Here is a 21,084-nt window from a genome sequence, read left to right on the forward strand (position 1 = left end):
ACAGCAAAGACATTTGAAAGTGCCAAAAAGTACCACGGTATAGTGACGCCACCCAATCATGATACTGTAATATCATTGACACTTAATGATTTTTAGATTTACAGTATATAATATAAGGTGTTTACAGTCTGTATGATTATCTGTATGATAATACCATGGAACATTGTTGAGTAAGTGATGGCTTTGAAATTATTGTTGGATTAAACTTTTCATTAAAGTAAAGAATACTTTATGTATATTCCCAACAAACTGTACGTAATCATTGCTATATGGAGCATACAACTTGGTCTTCAAGGGTACTGAAAATTTTAGGTTGAACCTGTATGGATAACAGTTTCAACATATACAGAGACCCAGCAACACACCACAACCATTTCAAGCTATTGTAAACCTACCATAACGTAAAGGAGCAGTTCACCTTAAAATTGAAAATTCGGAAGATATTTCAAAAATGTTGATAACAGAAAAAGTTTGGTCCAGTTTGACTTGCATTGGTTTTATGTTCACGCAGTACAAGTCAATGTGGACCAACAGTTTTGGGTTACCAACATTTTTCAAAATATCTTCTTTAATTTTTGCAGAAGGCAGAAAATCACACCAGATTAAATGACAGGGTGAGTAAACGATGAATTTTCATTTTGAAGGTGAAATTTTTCTTTAACATCTAACAAAACCAAAGCATTGTAACTTTGTCTCTATATCGCCATCTCTGTTTGGAACATAAAACTGCATAAAGTATACGTATCTATCCATGTCTTGAAGTCAAGTTACGTCAAACTAACTTTATCCGAGAAATTGTACTTATAAATTTTGGGTTATTTTCAATCCAAAAAGTTGGCAGATAGCATCAAAATTTCTGTGAATCACACCATCCATACAGTGTGTAACTTCTTTTCCAGTAACAGCACCAAAGAGAATTTCAAAAATACTTTTCAGACAGGTTTTCCTAGCACACTTACCCATCCATTTGTTATTTTAAGAGGTAACCGCACCCTAAACTCACATCATTGGTGGAGCAAGAAGTTGACATGTCAGACCACTCAAACAAACAAAGCTTGTTCGTGTTTTGACAGCTCCACAGCCACAGTCTTACACTTATTGGAAAATCAAAGAACATTCTACTTAGCTGTCTCTGCACATTAAACTGTACAAAAAGTTGACCAGTTTCACTGATAAAAGACACAACAGAACAGAAGGATAAGAAAACACAATTCAATTACCGCCTGCGTTTCTGCACAATGTCAATGGGACAGTTGACTGCACACGCCGAGCCGCAAAGGTTCCCATTCCGAACTTTAAAAGTGCGGTCGGTCGACGGAAGAAAGACACAGCCACTTGGCAAACTCATATTTTCCATGTGCTCCCGAAATCAGCCCTCTCTGAGACACATGCCTCCAAACGCTGTCTTACGGTCACAGAAGAGCATTGAACACATGGAGCCATGCTAACATGATTGAAGTTCTCCAGATGGCTTGAAGTTGACGGTCTCGCATTCGTACAGTGGTCATCCTTCAGCTTTCAACTTTTCTGAAGTGATCTCGTAAAGATGTTGTGGAAAGCTGCTGTAAAGTACATGTGTGAGAGCGAGACTCTTTCAAAGTAAACAAACAAGTCTCTCTCACTCTCTCTCTCGTTCCTCCACCAGTTCTGACAGCTGAGCTGATATACAGGACTTCACTGCTACATGTGTGTGAGCTGGTGTGTGTGTCTGTGTGCATATGTGTTTATGTGCATTTGAGGGACTGGCAGCTGAACAGTGAGGTCACAGCCCATAGAGGGGGCGGAGCCAGCCAATGACTGTCTTTAGCATTAACTCTTTACTGCAGGGTTCCCTAAGAATAGATCATTATATTTATACATTTTATCACTATAATTTGTTTCTATAAAAGTATTTGGGATAGTTCACCTAAAAATAAAAATTCTGTCATCATTTATTTACGCTCATGTTATTCAAAACCTGTATATGATTCTTTCTTCAGAGGAACACATATTTTGAGAAAGGTCTTTGTGGTTTTGTGTTCATACATTGACAGTCAATGTTGGTTTTCTTCGAAATATCTTCTTTTGTGTTCTGCAGAAGAAAGAAAGTCATACAAATTTGAAATCGCACAAGGGTAAATAAATGATGAAATGTGGATGAAATTTTTTGGGTGAACCATCCATTGCAGCTACTTTACTGTTACATTTAACAATATATGAATGCATTAGATATGAAAGAAACACATTAACAGAATTTTGTTGGGAGAATTTTTTGAACATGTCTGATGATCATTCCTATTTTTCTTATGTATTAACTGTCACTATTTTAAATATTTAGAAAACATAGAAAATAATTTTAAACTTAATAAATTACAGTTTTACAATAAGCAACAAATAGAAATCAAAATGACATAAAAGCCTGCCTAAACATGTCCATGTAATATAAGGTAATGTATTGAAACTGACCTTGACATGGTGTAACTAGACTTTGCAAACAAAAATTGTTTTACATCAGCTATAAAGTCCAAAATCAACATTATACAAGTCTTAAAAAGTTTGAGTTAAATCAGCCGATAAATCAAACTGACAGCAGTTAAAAGTCAATACAAAAATGCCTAGTTCTGAGAACAGGTCTAACATCATTGTTTGCAGATGCCACGTGCTTTAATGTGGTGTTATATAAGGCAATGGTATTCAGACATTTAAGTATGACTAAGGTGACCAAATCATTGTTGTCTGCATTAAGAAAATTATATTTTAAAAGCATACTAATATACTCTAAAATTTATTTTAGAAAATAATCTCCAACACAACCTCAAACTGAACAAACTTTGCAAGAAGTGATTTGCTTAAAATGTGTGCTTGCTTTAAACGTCATGTGCTTTATATATTCAATGAAATTGAAACATTTTAAGTGTGTTTTACGTTTTATACAGTCTTTATATTTCATAAAAATTAAATTTCTAGTAAAATAATCTGTGGTGATTTAAGGGACTTCTCGGTCTGATTTGTGCTCCCTCAGGACTGAATCTGATCTCTGCTCAAGTCAGGGTAAATATTTGCTCAGTCTGTGGTGTTGTGGGGGTATCAGTGGGTGGGTCAACCATAGACATATATAATACCTAGTGGCGCCATTGTCCGCTGGAACGTACGTCAACGGTTCTGCCATATTGGTCAGGGCAAAAACCGACTCTAAACACGTACAAGTAAATGGTGCAGCGCTGTTTTGCATTTTAACACAATATCAGTTTAATTGACCAACTCCAATACTTTATAATTTATACAAGGACTACAGAAACGTTATTGCTCCAGTTAAAGATGTTTAGACATGAAAAAATATTTATTGTCATACAGAACAGCTAAATCCCAAGCTTGTTTAGCATTCATTTAGGCTCAATAGTTGTGTAAACATCGCTAATGTGATGTTATTAAGATGAAAATAGACATGATTAGAACACAGCTTGTTCACTTTGAAAACTTTGGAAAACCTGGTTATATTTTAATCTTGGGTCTTATTACTATATTTCATACTATTTATAATGTACGACAGTGTAACTTGTTTTATTATCTCACATACATGTTTTACTGCTGTAGTGAGTTTTACCGCATATCTTTTATTTTTGAAATTGTATAAAAATCATAAATATCTGTGTAATTTTATAAAAACACAACAGACAGAAAAGCCATCTCCCCAGTTAAAAATCTCCATTTTTTAGATAATATGTTAATTAAATCCTTTTATTATTTCATACATACTGTGGGTATCAGAATATAAAATAAAGGGCCTGATATATATACATGTTCAACTGGGCTCCATTGATTAAACATTATTTATTTAAAAAAGTATTGTCTAGACCTCCACCGCTAAGAATATATAGAGACCTAGACCACACCCCCACCCCCCCTCCCGTGTATATGTATATTTATACCACTGAAACGTGTTAAGAAATGAAAACTTGCTTTTAATACAGAAAAAGCTCAGTTCTCCCATTCACTTATATGAGTTTAGTGGGCATTTGCCCTACCTAATATGGTGACGCCATTGACGTATCGCAGTAGTGGAGTAGAGCGGCCGATAGCTCGTCTAGGTTTTTATTATGCCTATGGGGTCGACCACAGGCCATTCAAAACAGCTCATACATATAGACGCCACTGCATTTCATGTGTGTAAATAAACACATACCTCCAGACACACATTATCAGTCTACACTGGTTTTGCACCAAATAAGTGATATTCAGCCTGATATTAAGGTCCGCAATCTCATGCTAAATGTCACTTATTTGGTGCAAACCAAATCTACTCTGTTGTCTACACTGCAATGTACTGTACAGAATGTTTATAGAAAAATGTACGTTCAATAGCTTAAAAAATTTAAAGCACATCAACGTATGCTTTACTGTATCATGCATGTCTTTATAGCGTGTGTATAGGACAAGATTTATTTCAAATGAGTCTAATATGTTTGTTTAAATCCTGGCACATGCATTTTACAAACCTCACTACTGAAGCCCTTGCAGAATTCTCACCTTAAATGATCTGTGTGTTCAACTTTTCCTGTGCTTTAATTTGCTCAAGTCAACATAATCACCTTTTGCTAAATACAAACCTATACAAGAGCCTCACGAATAAGGTTGATGAGTGATGCAACAGGCAAAACCTTGAATTTCCAATGGATAATAAATGTATCCAATGTATCCAAACTAAACAATGTACATATTGAACACACAAAGTACATTATCAGTAGTGTGAAACCCCAAAAACAACTGGAGATGGTGGTGGGTTAAACCACTGAACTGGTAAATCAAAGGTTGCTGGTTCGATCAGACACCATCAGCCACCACCAGTGTGTCCTTGAGTAAGACACTTTACTCCATGTTTCTCCAGGGGGATTGTCCCTGTAATAAGTGCAATGTAAGTCGCTTTGGATAGAAGCGTCTGCCAAATGACTAAATGTAAATGTAAATGTAAATGTAACTGTGTATTCACAGAGTCTATTCTCTGCGGTGCAACTACCAAAGACACAGAGGTATGTAAACACACACACACACAAGTGTATCTTTCCATGTGCATTAAATTCCTTAGAGTCCCATTTTCTCCTTAGCAAGAAAGAGTGCGAGAGGAACAGTATTTGCATATAATTTATGGACTAATGCAACCCGATCTCTATTGTGAAATAACATCTTTGCATAAATTTATTATTATACCACAAATGAGTTTCAAAGAACAAAACAAACAAAAAGACAGTTCACTTTTTATCCAGATGAGGGCAGCCACACACAGGTTACTGCTATGAGAATAATTTCCAACAGTTTACCAAAGAAACCATGGAATGATACTATTTTATTAATGGTGATGGGAGACAAGGGTACTCGAAGAGAGCAAAAGCGGGTGAATAGTAAAGCAGAAGCTTTAAAAATTTTTAATGAAATTCTGCACCAAAATTGTGGTTATTGTGGCTATAAATGAACGCTTCATTTTAGAAATTCATTGAATGTATCTTGTAAATCTTGACAATTTTTAATTCTCGTGTTGAAATATCATATGACAATTAGTCATAAGAACCAGTTATAGTGGAAGTTATGTGTCCCCATTACATTTTGCACTAGTTTTCAGTGTTTCTTGATGTGTGCAGACACTTTCGCTGCCTTCAAAGAAAGCCTAAGCATGAACAAAAACTGTAGCTAGGTGGTCTTTAGTGAAAATGTTTGACATCATTTTAAGAAAAAAAGTCAATATTAACAGAAATGGTAAATGTAGTTTTTCAGTTTAACTAAGCCTATTTGAGTTAAGTCAACAAAATATTCAATATATTACGTTATCCTAAATGTTATGATAGTAAGTCAACTAAAAATACACTAAAACTAAAACAATGAATATTACGTAATTATGAGTAAAATTGTATTTTGCTCGAGAGTGCTCAAATTTGTGGGGGGGATGCTGGTGGTTCTGGGATCCGCATAAGGCACGAGGGACCCCCTGTAAGAAGTATAAGGTTATCCCTCAGATAAAAGCTAAAAAATAAAAGATACATTTGAGAAAAAAATAATAATGAAAATTCTAAAATTTGATAAGATGCAGTACATGTAGATAATAATTATTTACCATAATCAATAATTTCGTTTTTAGGTGACTTGTCATATATATTTAAAAATGTAAGCGTTCAATGTCGTGTGCTGGTTGTGATGCACCTCTTTGATAAAACAATACAAAATTATGCTAATGCACTCGAAAACATAAAGTTTCATACTCATTTTTAATATATTTAGTATTTTCTTGCGATATATTCTCTTAAAACTAGCTTAAAGTATTTTTTGAATGATCATCTATCTATTTAATTTTGGTTCCCCCAATAAAACATCTCTTGGTGGTGACCTGATTCAGACATGATTCAGTTCGAGCAATTGGCCGAATGCATATCAATATCAACAATGATGCATCTTATTGTAGGTACTCGGCTGAGTTTAGCCTTCTTTCTGATTCTCAATGCTAACTGTGTCCATTCATTAAACTGTGAACACATCTGTGATGTTTAAGAGCTGATGAAATGTTTAGACGTAATTGTAACTGTCTGGGAAGTTTCTCAAACGAAGGCCGAGCTCACGTGCGAGACTGTGATCTGTACATGTGGAAGAGATTTCTCAGAGGAGTTTAGCGTCACAGCATTCCTAATAATAGAGCAGCGGTCTGCTGTGCTTCAGCAATAACTGGCCAAAGTCACATGATACTGACTTCCAATAGCCTGCAATGTTTTCATGTTCCGCAGCTTTTTTTTAATATGTTTCAAACATGTGCCATCTAGGTTCAGGGGAGGGGGAATGTGCTAAAACTGTTGCTTTTTTAACATTAGCTAAATTTGCGTTTAATTTGCATTGCATGAAACAACAGACATTGTTTCATATCATTGTTTTTAAGATCTGTAAACATAACCAATAGCAAAATAATAGTTGATCTTAGAACACCACAAATCCTAATACATATACAATTACTAGTATTTTGACAAATATCTGAACATCAATATTACCAACAGACCAACAATCTTGACTGATCTGAGCTGAGCAATCCAAAGCAAAAAGCCTCATACATCAGACCCTGTGGAGCTCATTTCACAATTCATTCATAGCAAACAAACGGTGGTTTGAAAAACTTTGTCACAAAATGACCAAACCTACCCGATACAAGAGTGGCGCCTCAGATTCGAGCCGATGTTAAAGAGGGAACTCCTCCTGAGGTTACGAGGTTCCTTGTGCGTCATTTTCGAAACTCTTCTGCTTTTTACCAGTGTTTTTTAGTTGAAAGAAACATAATGAAAGAACCTCTCCGGTGAGTATCGGTCATCCAAAACTCAACAGAGTGAGCACACAGGCAAAAGAAGCTAGGTGAAGACCTCATGGGCCTGAGAGAAAGTCTAACGCCTCCGTCCCAAACATCTTGGTTCCATTTGGAGTTACCATTCTCAACTGTAGATCGTCTACCACTGTTCAAGCCTTATTTCTTCATCAACTTATCAAATAAGACTCACCAGAAAGATCTAAAAACTGCTTTTCTCCTGTGAGCAGTAAAAAAAGAAGAACAGCAAAACATCAGCCACATTATTGGGCTCCCTGGAGAACCTATTTAGGGGTATGAGTTCCTGTTTAGTTTCCATATTAGTTTTGTTGGAGAAATGTTGGATGGGCGGGAAGGAGAAGAAAGCTAAAAAGAAAGGAGGTACAACTCATTGAGCCTGGAGGCTGGTGTGCGGTCACACGCCACAGTAATGTACACATCCGTGTGTGTGTGTGTAGTGGATAGCCTGCGACTGGAGGGTGGCTGTCTGCCAACAGCGTCCAACAGCATGTGAAAGCACACAGCAAGAGACCATGACAACACACACTCGCCCCGGGAGCTGCGCTGACATGCATATGTTGTCGTCTGCATGCTCCACTTCAGTCGCCCACAGGGAAAGATTGACTTGATATAGACTTCTTCAGGACTTCTGTGTCTGGTCCAAAATCACAGAAATTTTGTTATCCAAACGGCTGCTGACAATCAGTTTTGATATCACCGGGAGGGATATCTGTGGAAGGGAGCTGTGCACATGTTAGTCAATCCGACTGCCCTGTAAACATTTCTATTACCCAAAGCACTGGAAAAGAGTTCACTCATTCTTCCTGGTCTCTGACGTCAAGGATTTTCCACTCAGGGGTCATGACCGCCTGAAGAAATGTTTAAAGTCTCCTGTAAGATTATGAACATCTGTGCTCACTTCCTTTCATGAAGATGTAATGTTTGTAATAAGCAGGCCTTCTCGCAATATTAAGAGCATGATATTTTGTCAGAGAGAGAGAGAGAGAGAGAGAGAGATGTGAGAGTAAAATAAAAGATATCAGGGTCAGAGTAATAAACAGCTATGATGATAATATATAGCCCAAGATTTATGTATTTTCTGTTTCATATTTTATTTTTAAACCACATGGGGCAGTACATGCATTCCCATCTCTGTGAGAAATCTCTTTATGAATTTAACACTTTCAGATAAGAGAAGCAGACAACTTTGGACCTGCCGGTTAGATGACACATGTTTGGGAGTCATGTTCCTACATGTATCACTGTACGTTTGTGGATAGAAAAGCTAGCGGTTGAAAAGGTTGTCAGACGGTTCTGGACTGAAAAAAAGCCAAAGAAACCACCCATAAGAAAGCACAACTTCATACAAGATCTCTCAAATGTTTCTTCTGGACGGCCATGATGTCAAATGGAAACATTTTATCCTTTTTTAAAATGATTGATGTTTCTAAAAAGAATGAGATGTCGATATTGTCTCAAACTGACCTCAGATTTGCCAATCAAAAGTCTATAGTCCTATGGTGAAACATAGCAAAAATGCATAGTATATTATAATAATATATAAAGTATAATAAATAATATAAAAATATATATTATTAACCGTCTGTTTTTTACATGTTTACTGTCACCCTGACATATCACAGTAAAGGGAAAAAAGTCTAAAGACATCAAACAAATCCTAAAAGAAGACTGAGAATGTTATTCAAGATAGTCTCAAAGATACTCTGAGCGTATAACAAACAATGAGACGCATCACCTGGGGCTCATCTGACATCTAAACCTGAACCCAACAAAAGCTTCCTTTCATAACCTTTATGTGCCCGCCCCCTCCAAGTTTTGGCGTATATTATAGGTTAAACCTTGCTTAACCCACAGATCATTGCAGTCTTTCAGTCTGGAGGACTCCGCGTGATGTGCAGAGGTGCATGATATGTATCCAAACAGAGGAAAGGTTATGTGCATTAATAAAGCCAAACACTGTCCACAGCAATCCAGACTACATCAGAATAACAGTAGTTTGTTTTGTCAGATATTCTGCCTGGGCCAAAACACTCTATCGTGACGAAAGCTGACTGTGGTGTAGCATGGGTTGGCCCCCAAAAAAGTTTAGCTTGAATACAGTCTACAGCTGCAGCTCATCTAGCTCACATTCTGTGTTAGCCTGAGAGACAATACCATACCAGCAGGTGACACTATTCTGAATATTTTCATCATTCATCATATTTAATCATCATTCAAAAAAAAGTAAACCATGTTAAATTACGATTTTCATTTACCGTCCTCATAATCTTCATCCGGCCCACTATTTGCATTTTAAAGGTTATTATTACATTTACATATAGTCACTTAGCAGACGCTTTTATCCAAAGCAATTAAGTTCAGGGAACAATAAAGCGATATGTCATACAGGAGCAACAATACAATAAAATATGGTATAATTCATTTAAAATGTATATAACTTATCTATGTAACTTTATTTGCATAACTTTGTTCTATCATATATAATGTAATAAATCTATTTATCTTAAATAAATAAAACAATTTATAAAAAAAAGACAATCCTATTTTTATAAAATTGAGAGACCATTCCAAATTGTAATATAATCAATATTTCTATGTATTGTGGTTATTCCAGTCCACTGTCTGTCGAATTCCAACAACATTAAACGTTTAGTCATCCAACAGCTATGTGAAAGACTGACTGCATGAAAAGACACATCAAACTAATAAAAATCATTCGAGGTTATCACACAAAAAAGTTTGTTTCACTTTTTCTACAGCCTATTCATGTATATCTACTATACTGTTAATACTGTTGTATTGCTTAAAATGCATTTTCTTTGCATTATTTGAAGTCTGAAAGAATACAGAGCATCATTTCTATTGCTTCTCAAGTTCACTTTCTGCAAAGAAAATAATATTTTAATTTACAATTTGGGAGAAATATTGTTTGTAGTTCACAGAATGAAACAAAAGGATCATTTTACTTAGCTAAATTTATTGAGAAAACTGATTTTGAAATAGTATTTTATCTTGTTCACCGGCTGATTATACTATATGTAGTATAAAAATATGCTGTGTTTATAACATTATTTTATCTGTCTGTATTGTATAACACCCTGTAAACACACGACAAAGGACATTAGAAATGCATTAGAACCCATTATCATTTTAAATTTTGTCCTCAGTGGATGCAGAACCCATTATAGCAAACTGTGTGTCATGTCACGCCGGTCGCAGTTTAGACACGGTGTAACTCCTAATGTAAAATTCATACCGAAAAATATAATCAGAGCAATCTCTTCCACCAGCTCCTCTGAACATGCTGATTTGATCGAAAATACGGGCACAAATTAGTGACAATGTTGTGGAATGTACTGCAAAAACAAGCCTGACCCAAGTTTAAAAATGAACATCAACAGTACCAGACAGAAGATCCCATTAGATGTTGTATTGAAATTCATTTCTGATCAGACACTTTACCAAACCAAAGTTCAGACAGAACCAGACAGATGATTTGACTGGACACAATATCAACGTCTGCCAGTGACAAACAGAAGAAATGGGAGAAAACACAGCTATCCACATGCCATTTTCACATATAGGCCCAGGTGTGTCTCATTAGTTTTAATGAGCAAAATGGAACATATCCACTGCAAATGTGTAAAACTAGTGGTGGTGAGATGAAGGCTCATGAGGCAATGAAGCTTTTCAGCCAAGTTGTTCTAAAAAGGGTTCATTCTTCGAGGCTTCATTTGCTCACAATACCACCTGGTTGCAAAAGAGTGTAAAACAAGCAGATACATTACAGATGTGCCTAATGTGGTCTCTCATACACTTTATGTTGTGCCAGTTAAGGCATACAAATAACTGTAAAGAAAAAAATCAATTTCCAAAGATGTATTTATATGTATATAATGTGTATTTTCCGGTGGTATATGATGATTGTATAACATAACTGTGCTATAAACGTATTGGCCTGAAATGAATGGGGCTATCAAATGTGTGTAAATCAATTATTTGGCAATAATAGGCAGAAGGGGAATATTATTTTTTTTAACTGGAAAGTGTCTGGGCTTAACTGAGCAGAGGGCAGTGAATGTGCTCGTGTAACTTGGTTTTTATAGCTATCAAAATTTGTCGGCAAGATTCGAACCGCTTACTGAATCAAACATCAAACTTCAAACATCATCTATGACGTCAGTGGTATAAAACGATACAAGCCTTGATACGCTGTCCACTGAAAGCTTCCCGGATTTCGCGACATACGCTCGAAGCCTCGGAAAAGAACCCAACGTCACTATGTAAAACTTAGAACGCAACAGGTCATCAATGGTGTCACAGTGGAGTGGGGCTTTAAAACTTATTTTTACCATTGGGGTTTTTTTGTGAAAGTAAAATGGATTATTTGACAGAATGGAAATCATTTTCAGCTGTTTCTTATAGAACAGCTAGTGTGCGGGGATTATCCTGACCTCCATCTTCATTATAATCATCTTCATCATTCAATATTCCCTACATTAGTTCACAAAAATAGTCCTCATTAAGGACTGGGTGAAAATGAGTGATTAAATTCGGCATTTAGCAGCTAGCTGTGAGTGTAGATCGGTTGTACACTCATTATTATGATGCATCATGGAATTGAATAGGTGCACTCAATAATGTCTACTATGAATTCGGACACCATTAAAAATGGATGTCCTCTCAAAAAGTGCACTATATTAGGTTATAGGGGCAATTTCTGACACAGCCCTTGTCGTACGCAACACGTTTGTACAGCACCCTCTGTATACCATTTTCTGTTACATCACAAAAATGTTAGCGGCAGCTAGTGGTAAGGTTGCGAATTGCAACCAAGGGCTCACTTCACTCCAACCCCAACATTTCGAAGCTGACACAGGACTAAGATGGTGTCACATTTTTTTGCTTCTTTGCCGAAGGAGATAACATATTTACGAAACACACTCTGCCTCTGTAGAGCAGTTTGTCCATTCAGAGCTAATGTAGAAACAACATGGCGAGTTCCATGTAAGGAGACCAGAGGTTTATGTACTGTAGATAGAAACATAACACTCAATTATATAAGGTCTTTAAACACCTCTGAATACATCGTTATGTATATTAGATTGCATTTTTGTCAATAGATCCTCCTAAAAATAACACATTGGTCATTTAATTACAGCATTCTCTTAATGCAAATCTCAGTTCATCTAGCATATTGAAGAGGGTAGTGACATTACTTTAAATTCTTTTATTATTGCATGGCATAATACTAAAAACAGATTGATTTTATCCAATGCTGCTTTAGGTCTCCAACAAGCAACCAGTACCCTGCTAGAAAGAAACAAGAGTCCTTGTCATACTTCAAATGAAAACGTTTATCTAAAGGCCATCGTCGTAGAAACAGTTTTCACTGACCAACATTCTATTCAGACTAATGATGAAGATGCACCTCACCTCTGCTGAAGAGAGCTGTTATATTAAATTATTTATCCATTTTCTCACTCTTAATGGTTTTTCTGATGGGGAAAAAGTGCTTCATTTGTGCTTTGGAGAACAGGTGGACACTGATGCTGTCAGAAGAGAACTGAGGCTGGCGCACTTGTTTAGTACCGTCAAGCCATCTGCTACCGTCGTGAGCCACGCTGCGTTTGTGCCATCCCCCTCTGATAAATCTGGATTTTGTCCGAGTGTGTTACAGATGATATATTGACCCCAACCAAGCAAATGCCTCAAAAGCTTTTAACATTATTTCAATTAGCAACCAGATAAGAGAAGATGAAGCACATTTGCACATCTCCACACAAATGTGCATGGCTTTTCCAACATTCATCAATGTTGAAAATCTCCTCTGACCTGACACAGGAGGTTACAGACCGAAATCACATTAGCCTTGATGATGGGTGATGGTAATGAAATCAAAAGATTGTCTCATTATAATTTTCCACTTAGGCCTAATGAAAGCAAATTCAAGAAGAGTTTGAATAAACGCTGCCCTCTGCTGATGTAAGAAAATAATGCACGCACAGTACTACATAAAAGTATTTCTGCAATGTCGCTCCTGTCCTTCTGAAACCTCCTATCTCCATATCTCATAATTTACATTTTTTGTCATAAATGATTATTCACACTTTATGTTTGTCACTGGTTTTGCAAATATGTAAACAATAGAAAGTATAAAAAATGCTTGTCAACTTTGAAAGGGAAAACAGTCATTTTTAAATGATAAATAATCGTTTCGACCAGCCAAGAACCACTTTTAGGTTTTTATAGCACCATATTTTGGTGCTTCAGTGCTTCTTCAGGTTCTATATAGCACAATATGTTTTTTTGAGTGAAGGACGGCAACAATGTCGACGAATAATGTTATATTTCCAAATGAAAAGCCAAACGCTTTTGTCAAAAACATTTCAAGGTCAATTGTATTCATATTTAAAAACCGTTTACCTTGTGTTATACAAATTTGTTAATTAGTTTACTCATACACAATTATATAACCACTATATTTGATGCCAATCTTGTCAAAAATTCTTCCGTATTTCACAGAAAAATAATAACAGCATTTAGGATTGGAATGACATATGAGTATAAATAATCTGCTCATGTTCATTTGAATTATTTCTTCTTGGAAAACATTACTCAATCAGTTCAATTATATTTTGTAATTTACAGTGTTCCATATGAATCATAAATCTGTGAGCAACCGTTCTTGATTTTGGAAAATAATAACCAGATTTACACACACCTGAGCTCTGCTTAAAGAGGCATCTGTGTATTTGTATAAACCAGAATTTTTTTCGAAAATCACAGTTAACAGGCTTTCTGCCTGTCTGAGATATAGCAGATGGCGGATTGAACCGAAACATGATGAGTTTCTACGTTTCTACTCATTAGACAGGCCGCATGAGCGAATATTATAATTGGGAGAAAAAAGACCTCAATGTCTCTCTGCTAACGTCCTCGCACAGTGAGCAAAAATACATGATATTTCTTAGCAGATGAGCAAGTGATTCATTCATTAATAAAATTTATGTAATTCAGATCTTTCTTCACAGGATTATATCATCATGTTATCATTTGATAATGGCAATATGGTTCAGGATATATATTGTTTATGGGTGACCCATCGTTGTGTTGATCATTGGTTATTCAGTTGCCACTGAGCTATTCAGCACAAAGGCTTGGTCTCTGTTGAAGGGCTGTTTCAGTAATTAGTCATTTACATTGAAGTTAATAAGAAAGGTGTATTTGAATGAACAGTTCACTCAAAAATGTCATCATTTACTCACCCTCGAGTTGATCCAAATCTGTATACATTTCTTTGTTCTGATGAACACAGAGAATGATATTTGGAAAAATGCTTATAACCAAACAGTTCTTGGGCACAATAGAAGAAAAAATTACAATAGTAGTCAATGGTGCCCAAGAACTCTTCACAATATCTTCTTTTGTGCTCAACAAAACAAAGACATTTATACAGATTTGGAACAACCTGAGGGAGACTCTTAAGTTGCAAATATGTTCTGATTTACTTGTCACACAAACAATGAGAAAATTAAGATTTAAAGGTCATAAAATACATTTCATTTTCTTATTCATAAGAAAAACCTTTTAAATTTTATGTTTATTGGGATAAATTGGACCTGATGGGTTTTGTGTGAATTATGCTGCTGTTATACATCAGGTCCCTTTTTAATTTAAAGGGATAGTTCACCCATTTTGTTTTCATTTTCTCTCATGTCATTTTAAACCTAGTTGACTTTCTTTCTTCTCCAGATCACTAAAGAAGATATTTTGAATAATTTTGGTGACCGAACAACACTGAACAACATTGACCCATGAATGACCATAAAACATTTCTCAAAATATCTTCTTTCGTGTACCAATGGAAAAAAAGGATACACAAGTTTTAAATTAAATTAATTTGACTGAATGATGACCGAAATGTCATGTTTGTCTGAACTATCCATTTATCGATGTGAATAATGGAGATATTTAAATGTGGACAGTAATAATTGTAATATGTGTCTCAGCAAACACCAGTTCAGGTTAATTAAGCTTCAGCATTTGGCATGATAGTTATTTAAACATTGTTCTGTTTGCTTTACAATGTACTTAGAATTAGCTCTGCACCTTTTACCCAGGTCTGATAGTTAATTGTAATTAATGCAAAAAAAAACATGTGCTTACACTATATTAACCTTATGACATTTCTCTGCACTTATCTACAACTTCAGCACACAGCTGCATTTAAAAGTGTAAATTAAAGCATAAAATACTGCCACAGCAGGGGGCCCTGTTTGAAGAGTCTGAGAGCTGCAAAATATCAGTTCAATCATCACAATGCAATTATGGGACTTATGGGACTGGAAAAGCGACACATATCAAGTAAGTCGTTGTGATTATAATTCGTTACATAGCGCTTTTCTGGGTACTCAAAGTGCTTTACATGGAAGGGAGGAATCTCCTCAACCACCACCAATGTGCAGCATCCACCTGGATGATGGGGCGGCAGCCATATTGCGCCAGAACGCACACCACAAACCAGCTTATTGGTGGAGAGGAGACAGGGACGAATCCAATTAGTACACATGGGGATGATGTACGGAGACGAATGGGCCAATTTAGCCAGGATGCTGGGGTTACACCCCTACTCTTTTTTGAAGGACATCCTGGGATTTTTAATGACCACTGAGAGTCAGGACCTCGGTTTAACGTCTCATCCGAAGGAGTAGGCGGTAGGGCTCCAGACATTGTTAAGATCTGGTGGACAGAGAAAAAACAAAGCTCTGAAGAAATCCACAGGGTACAGGGAATGTTCAGTTGGACACTAACAGGAGAGATTGCTAGCGTATGGGAAGAAATCCGGACAGAATTGATGATGTAATAATGTCCCAACGTTGTGGGTTCAGGTGCATGGCCTCAGTGACCAGACGGTGCTCGTGACATGAGTTGGTCATCACCTTCCTTGAGGACTGTAGAGAGCTTTTGGGGACAATCGGCCAACCGAACCCCCCGAAATGAGAAATGAGTTTAATTTCACATGCACCATGTGGCTGGCAGAGGGCGAGATCAGAGGGCATAAGCTGTGTTTGGGTTTGTGTTCCTGGAAACATTTGTTACCAATTAGAACCACCCTTCAAAACAATTCATTGCCAAAATTTGGATTTGTGTGTTTGTTTTCCCCAATGGAGTTCCATCCTCTTGACAAAACCAGGCAATCATTTAAAGCCAATCAAAACACACTTCACCTCATGCAAATTAGATCAATGGCATTTTTTTAATCAAGTCTGATAAATATATGACAGCAGGAGTGTTCAGGTGCTCGAGCGTGTGCGTGTAAGGGTGATATTGCATGGTCAAGGTCTTTTAATCCGTCTAAATGTTCCCTCCCTCACTTTGATTCTCAGAAATAAAAGGGCAAAACTCAGCTCACAGAAATGTGGATAGGCAGAGCTGGTTACATCAAACATTCACGCAGATCTAATAACAAACATATGAGACGCAAGGAAATGATTCTGATTCAATTTAGCTTTTGTATGGTGGCAGAGGATTGATGTGAGTGTTAAATACCAGAATGCATTTATATATCATGTAAATAAATCACATGTCTTGTTTGTACATCCCCAACTATTTTGAATGCAAGATCAATATTAATTAAGTAGTTAATTTATTGTTTATCTGTACCAACGTGCAAATAATAAGCTAAAACTCGTTTGTTTCTGACAGAAGACACCAAAAGAAGAAACACAGCTAAGTCTTATTGGGCCTTGCGAATCCTCTGCCGTCAGACAGATAATGACAGATATTCAGTCACTGACATTAAAAAAAGCATTTCTGCATGTACACCGCAAGCTAAGCAGACAAAGTAGGGGATCATAAAGTGTATTCCTTAGCATATTTGAGGTTCCAAATGACATTCTAGCCATTTCAAAATGAAGTTTCATTCGGCATAACAATTTCTCCTGGATAACTATTCTATTAGAAATGATGCTCAACGTCACAATTACGTCTCAAAAGAACAACATGTCCTCGCTGAAAATCTCCAGTTAAGGAGCAAAACGTCCCTCTTTCAATGGGCCAGACGAAAGCTGCATCTCTCTGTTCAGAAAGCTCTTTCTTGTCTCTCTACGTGCCAGACATGTCTACTCTACATTTATATAGTTATTTCTAAAGTAAAACGTGGAGAGTGCTAGAGAGTTATTTGGTGTTCCAGCAGTGGCTTATTAAAGTACGTCGCGGTCTGGGATGAGGGGATATAATTCTCTTTTTCTCAGACCCATTCCGCGCCGCGTCCCCAGAGGGTAAAGCTTCAGCCTGGCATCTTGACAACAAAATGGAGGGGCTTAAAAACTGGTATATCGCATTTTCCTAATTTAAATTTTGGTTGTGCTTGAGGACACATTGCTTTATTAAAATGAATTAAGTGAGGTTGAGGGCAATATAAGTGAAAAGAGATGAAGTACTGTATGGCTTATATAATTTCATAAAATGTCATTAAAATATCATCAGCTCTTGTCATTTTTGTCTGGAAAGAGAAAGTCTAGCAGGAGAAGAAAAATTTGATGATTAAGGAAACTGAATTATTTTTTTTGACTAGATATCAATAGTTTCAATATCTGTCCTCAATTGTGTGCAGCGTGTGTATCTTTCATTTGAAGGTTTTAGATAAAGTCTGGATCAAGACTTTTGAAAAAAACATCATCCCATAAACAGAGAAATATAGGGTAAAATGATAAATATGTCATCACAATGACCTGTTTCAACACTACTAAAAAACATTTTATCTGTGCATTCTGGGATTGCTTTTGACATTGATAATGTTTCCTTTCCTTTCAAACAGCCTTCACATCAGGATACCTTATATGCCTTACAATGTTTTGCATTCATCACGTATTTCTAAATGACATTTGGCAGGACTACCTGTGCCTCAAAAGCAATTTATATCATATAAATATATATATTTTCAACACAACCAGATGACACCACCTTGATGTAATTTAAATGTGTAAATGACTGCTGTTTCCTAAGATGTCTGGAGAACGGCGGTGCGATCTCACGACACATCTGCACTACAGGGTAAAGCTCAGTCAGGGGTTAAACATATGGAAGAGGCGCTGAAAACCCACAGGGCAATTTAAAATTAGGTCACTTCATTTAACATCCTAATATATTCTTAAAGCTACAATACACTTGTAATGAAGATAATAAAGACGGAATTAATTGTTTTTGACAAACATGCTTGAAATGATGTATAAGATATTATATCATTTTGTTTATATGAACATAAATCAGGTCTCATTTCATGATAGATGCCATATGCCACTGCATGGTAAATCATTCAGCTAAATATAATTATGATGCACTTGCATCTGTTGTATTCATTTTCTAAAGCAGACCATGCATGATCTAACTTGTAAAAATTCGATTTTAGTTTTTCTGTTTCGCATCTCAAACGTTCAAGAGCATTTGTAAACTTATCGCACTTTTTTTTATTCGGAGAATCTCCACCAAATGTTTTCAGGTCAGATTCAGATTAATTCAGACAACACAACACTGTTCACCAGAAAAACCACACTGCCAAAACGTTCTACATTTCGTTGCCAAACTGAATGCTGGAGCAAACTTTATAAAGCTGTAAATATATTCATCTTTTGAACTATACTTTTCATGAATTCATCACCGGGGGTGCAGTGACACAAGGTATCTGCTCGTCTTCACAATGTGTCATTGATCTGCTTGGCTGAACATTTGTAAATGCTTTAGAAACATGCAGAGAGCCAAAGAAATGTTGATTAAATAAATTACAGCCTCCTTGCTTGTTCAACCAAAAGATAACACATGAAAGTAGAGTGACTTAAAAATCCGAGATATAAGAGGTCAAAAGATAATGTAATTCAATTCTCCTGGTATTACCTTTTACTATTTCAAAACACTGTGATGTACAGCCATGTGATGCTTTTGATTTCCATTTTTTTAAAACAGTGGTCAAGAGCACAAGAAGCTGGTATTTCAAATGGAAAATCAGCTTTTAGATTTTCCATTTCCAATACTAAAACCCATACGTGTTTATGTAAATGTAATATGTAATTATGATTCTCAAACTTGATAGTACAAGTCAGAGAGTTTAAATAAATAAACAAGTCAAAGTCAAATAAGAGTTATGAGTCACCTTACACCTACATATGACTATCTGTGATTCAGCTCTATTCAAACCTCAATGCCAAACAATCAGTGCTCATGGGCCATACTCTGCCTTACCATCAGCTATTTATAATACAACATTTCATGGCCACGTTGTGCACAACTTGAGTCTTCATGTTAAGAAAGCGCTGTGTGGTTGATTGGTGAAACAAATGCACTGTGTCACTATATGTGTGGCAATGATTCACGATCAGAAAAGGGTCTTGACTAAAAGATTTTTCTATTCATTGGGGAACATCAACAGCACAAATAATGCAATTAAATTAATAATGGTATAATATGTTTTCATGTATCCAGTAATTCTTCATTTTAAAATGCTATAATAAAAAATATCCTATGTGAAGGTTGAACTGGCTTTTGTAACTAACACGCTAATGTTACACTTAATTTTTTTGTTAAAACAGGGCACAATACTGTATTAATAGGAATTTTCCGTAATCCTTTTTACAGTTATTTTACCTGTATTTTACATTTGGCACTGCATTAAATTACATTTCAGCATGAACGGAAATGTCCGTAAAATATACTGGTAATTTTCTGCAAGTACTTTATTTGTTTTTTTAAGGGATTTTTTTACAGTAGTTTGTTGGACTTTTGTTCGTAAAATGTGACAACGTCCTCGTCTTTATTAAGAATTGAAACAAATTACCGTTTATGAAAAGACGACGGCCAGGACTTTCGTGGTTTTTTGAGACCCGGCCGGTTGATCTCCGCGGCTCTGTTACAGCACAGGTACTTCTCGGTGTCGGAGTGGTACCGCTGCTTGATTCGGATGTGAGTTCGGGGTTGTCTCCACAAATGCTTGGGTGGTTTGGCCAAACCAGCGCCTTCCCTGCTCAACGCCGAGCACTCCATCGTCACAAAAGTTGAGATCTGACTTTCTGTCCAAATTTAAGAGCCTATAAAAATGTTTTGTGTTGACGTCTCGTCCAAACCCTTCCGGTCCGCGGAGCTGTCCACCTGTCGCCGGTGCTGAAACGAGCGCGCTCGCCTGATGAGCTCAAGTTAACATACTCGAGCGCGTTCGCAGAATCAAAGCTGTTTGTCCGGTGCAAAAAGAGACGAAGTGATTTCAAACAAGAGTTTATGAGAGATATTGAGGTCTGACCGACAACAAAAAGGCGAAGCAGCGAGCACTGCGTAATATAGGCTATAGCTCGTACTCGTACCCGAATGAAGTGGGAGCTGCGCTCTGAGGCTGATATAAAGATCAAGCCGAGCGACGTTTGCATTACATCACCAGGTGCTTCACACCCCCACCTTAAACAGTTCACACCGAGATAGATAAACATTGAAAAAAATTGGTTAAACATGGACTGGGCAGCCAGTACAACAGCTGATATAAAGGTAAAGACTCTAAAAGAAAAGAAATAATCCTGAAGAAATATTATTACATTAACATTTATGCATTCAGCAGACGCTTGCGACTTACATTACATTACCCTATACATTTATACTTAGGTATGTGCAATCCCCTGGGATCGAACCCACAACCTTGCAGATGCTCTTACCACTGAGCTACAGGAAAGCTATTGCCTTTGGTAAAGTTGGATGCGTGACACATTAAGCCTTGT

General features: G+C 36.6%; 1 protein-coding gene across 3 annotated transcripts in view; it reads right to left on the bottom strand.

Annotated features, from left to right (window-relative positions):
- pde4cb (phosphodiesterase 4C, cAMP-specific b) overlaps nucleotides 1-20,666 on the bottom strand; it is a 32,101-nt gene extending 11,435 nt beyond the window's left edge. The window contains exon 1 of one of the 3 annotated variants that reach the window (XM_056734132.1): nucleotides 20,160-20,666. In XM_056734132.1, the coding sequence (XP_056590110.1) occupies nucleotides 20,160-20,365 (206 nt within the window). In that variant the 5' untranslated portion in view covers nucleotides 20,366-20,666. Of the gene's footprint in view, nucleotides 1-1,220; nucleotides 1,730-7,149; nucleotides 7,704-20,159 lie in introns of those variants that run through there. The other 2 variants (XM_056734135.1, XM_056734133.1) reach the window with 2 other exon arrangements.
- Nucleotides 20,667-21,084: the final 418 nt, after the last annotated feature.

This window comes from Triplophysa dalaica, chromosome 21, assembly GCF_015846415.1.
Source record: "Triplophysa dalaica isolate WHDGS20190420 chromosome 21, ASM1584641v1, whole genome shotgun sequence".
In the NCBI taxonomy this organism is placed as follows: domain Eukaryota; kingdom Metazoa; phylum Chordata; class Actinopteri; order Cypriniformes; family Nemacheilidae; genus Triplophysa; species Triplophysa dalaica.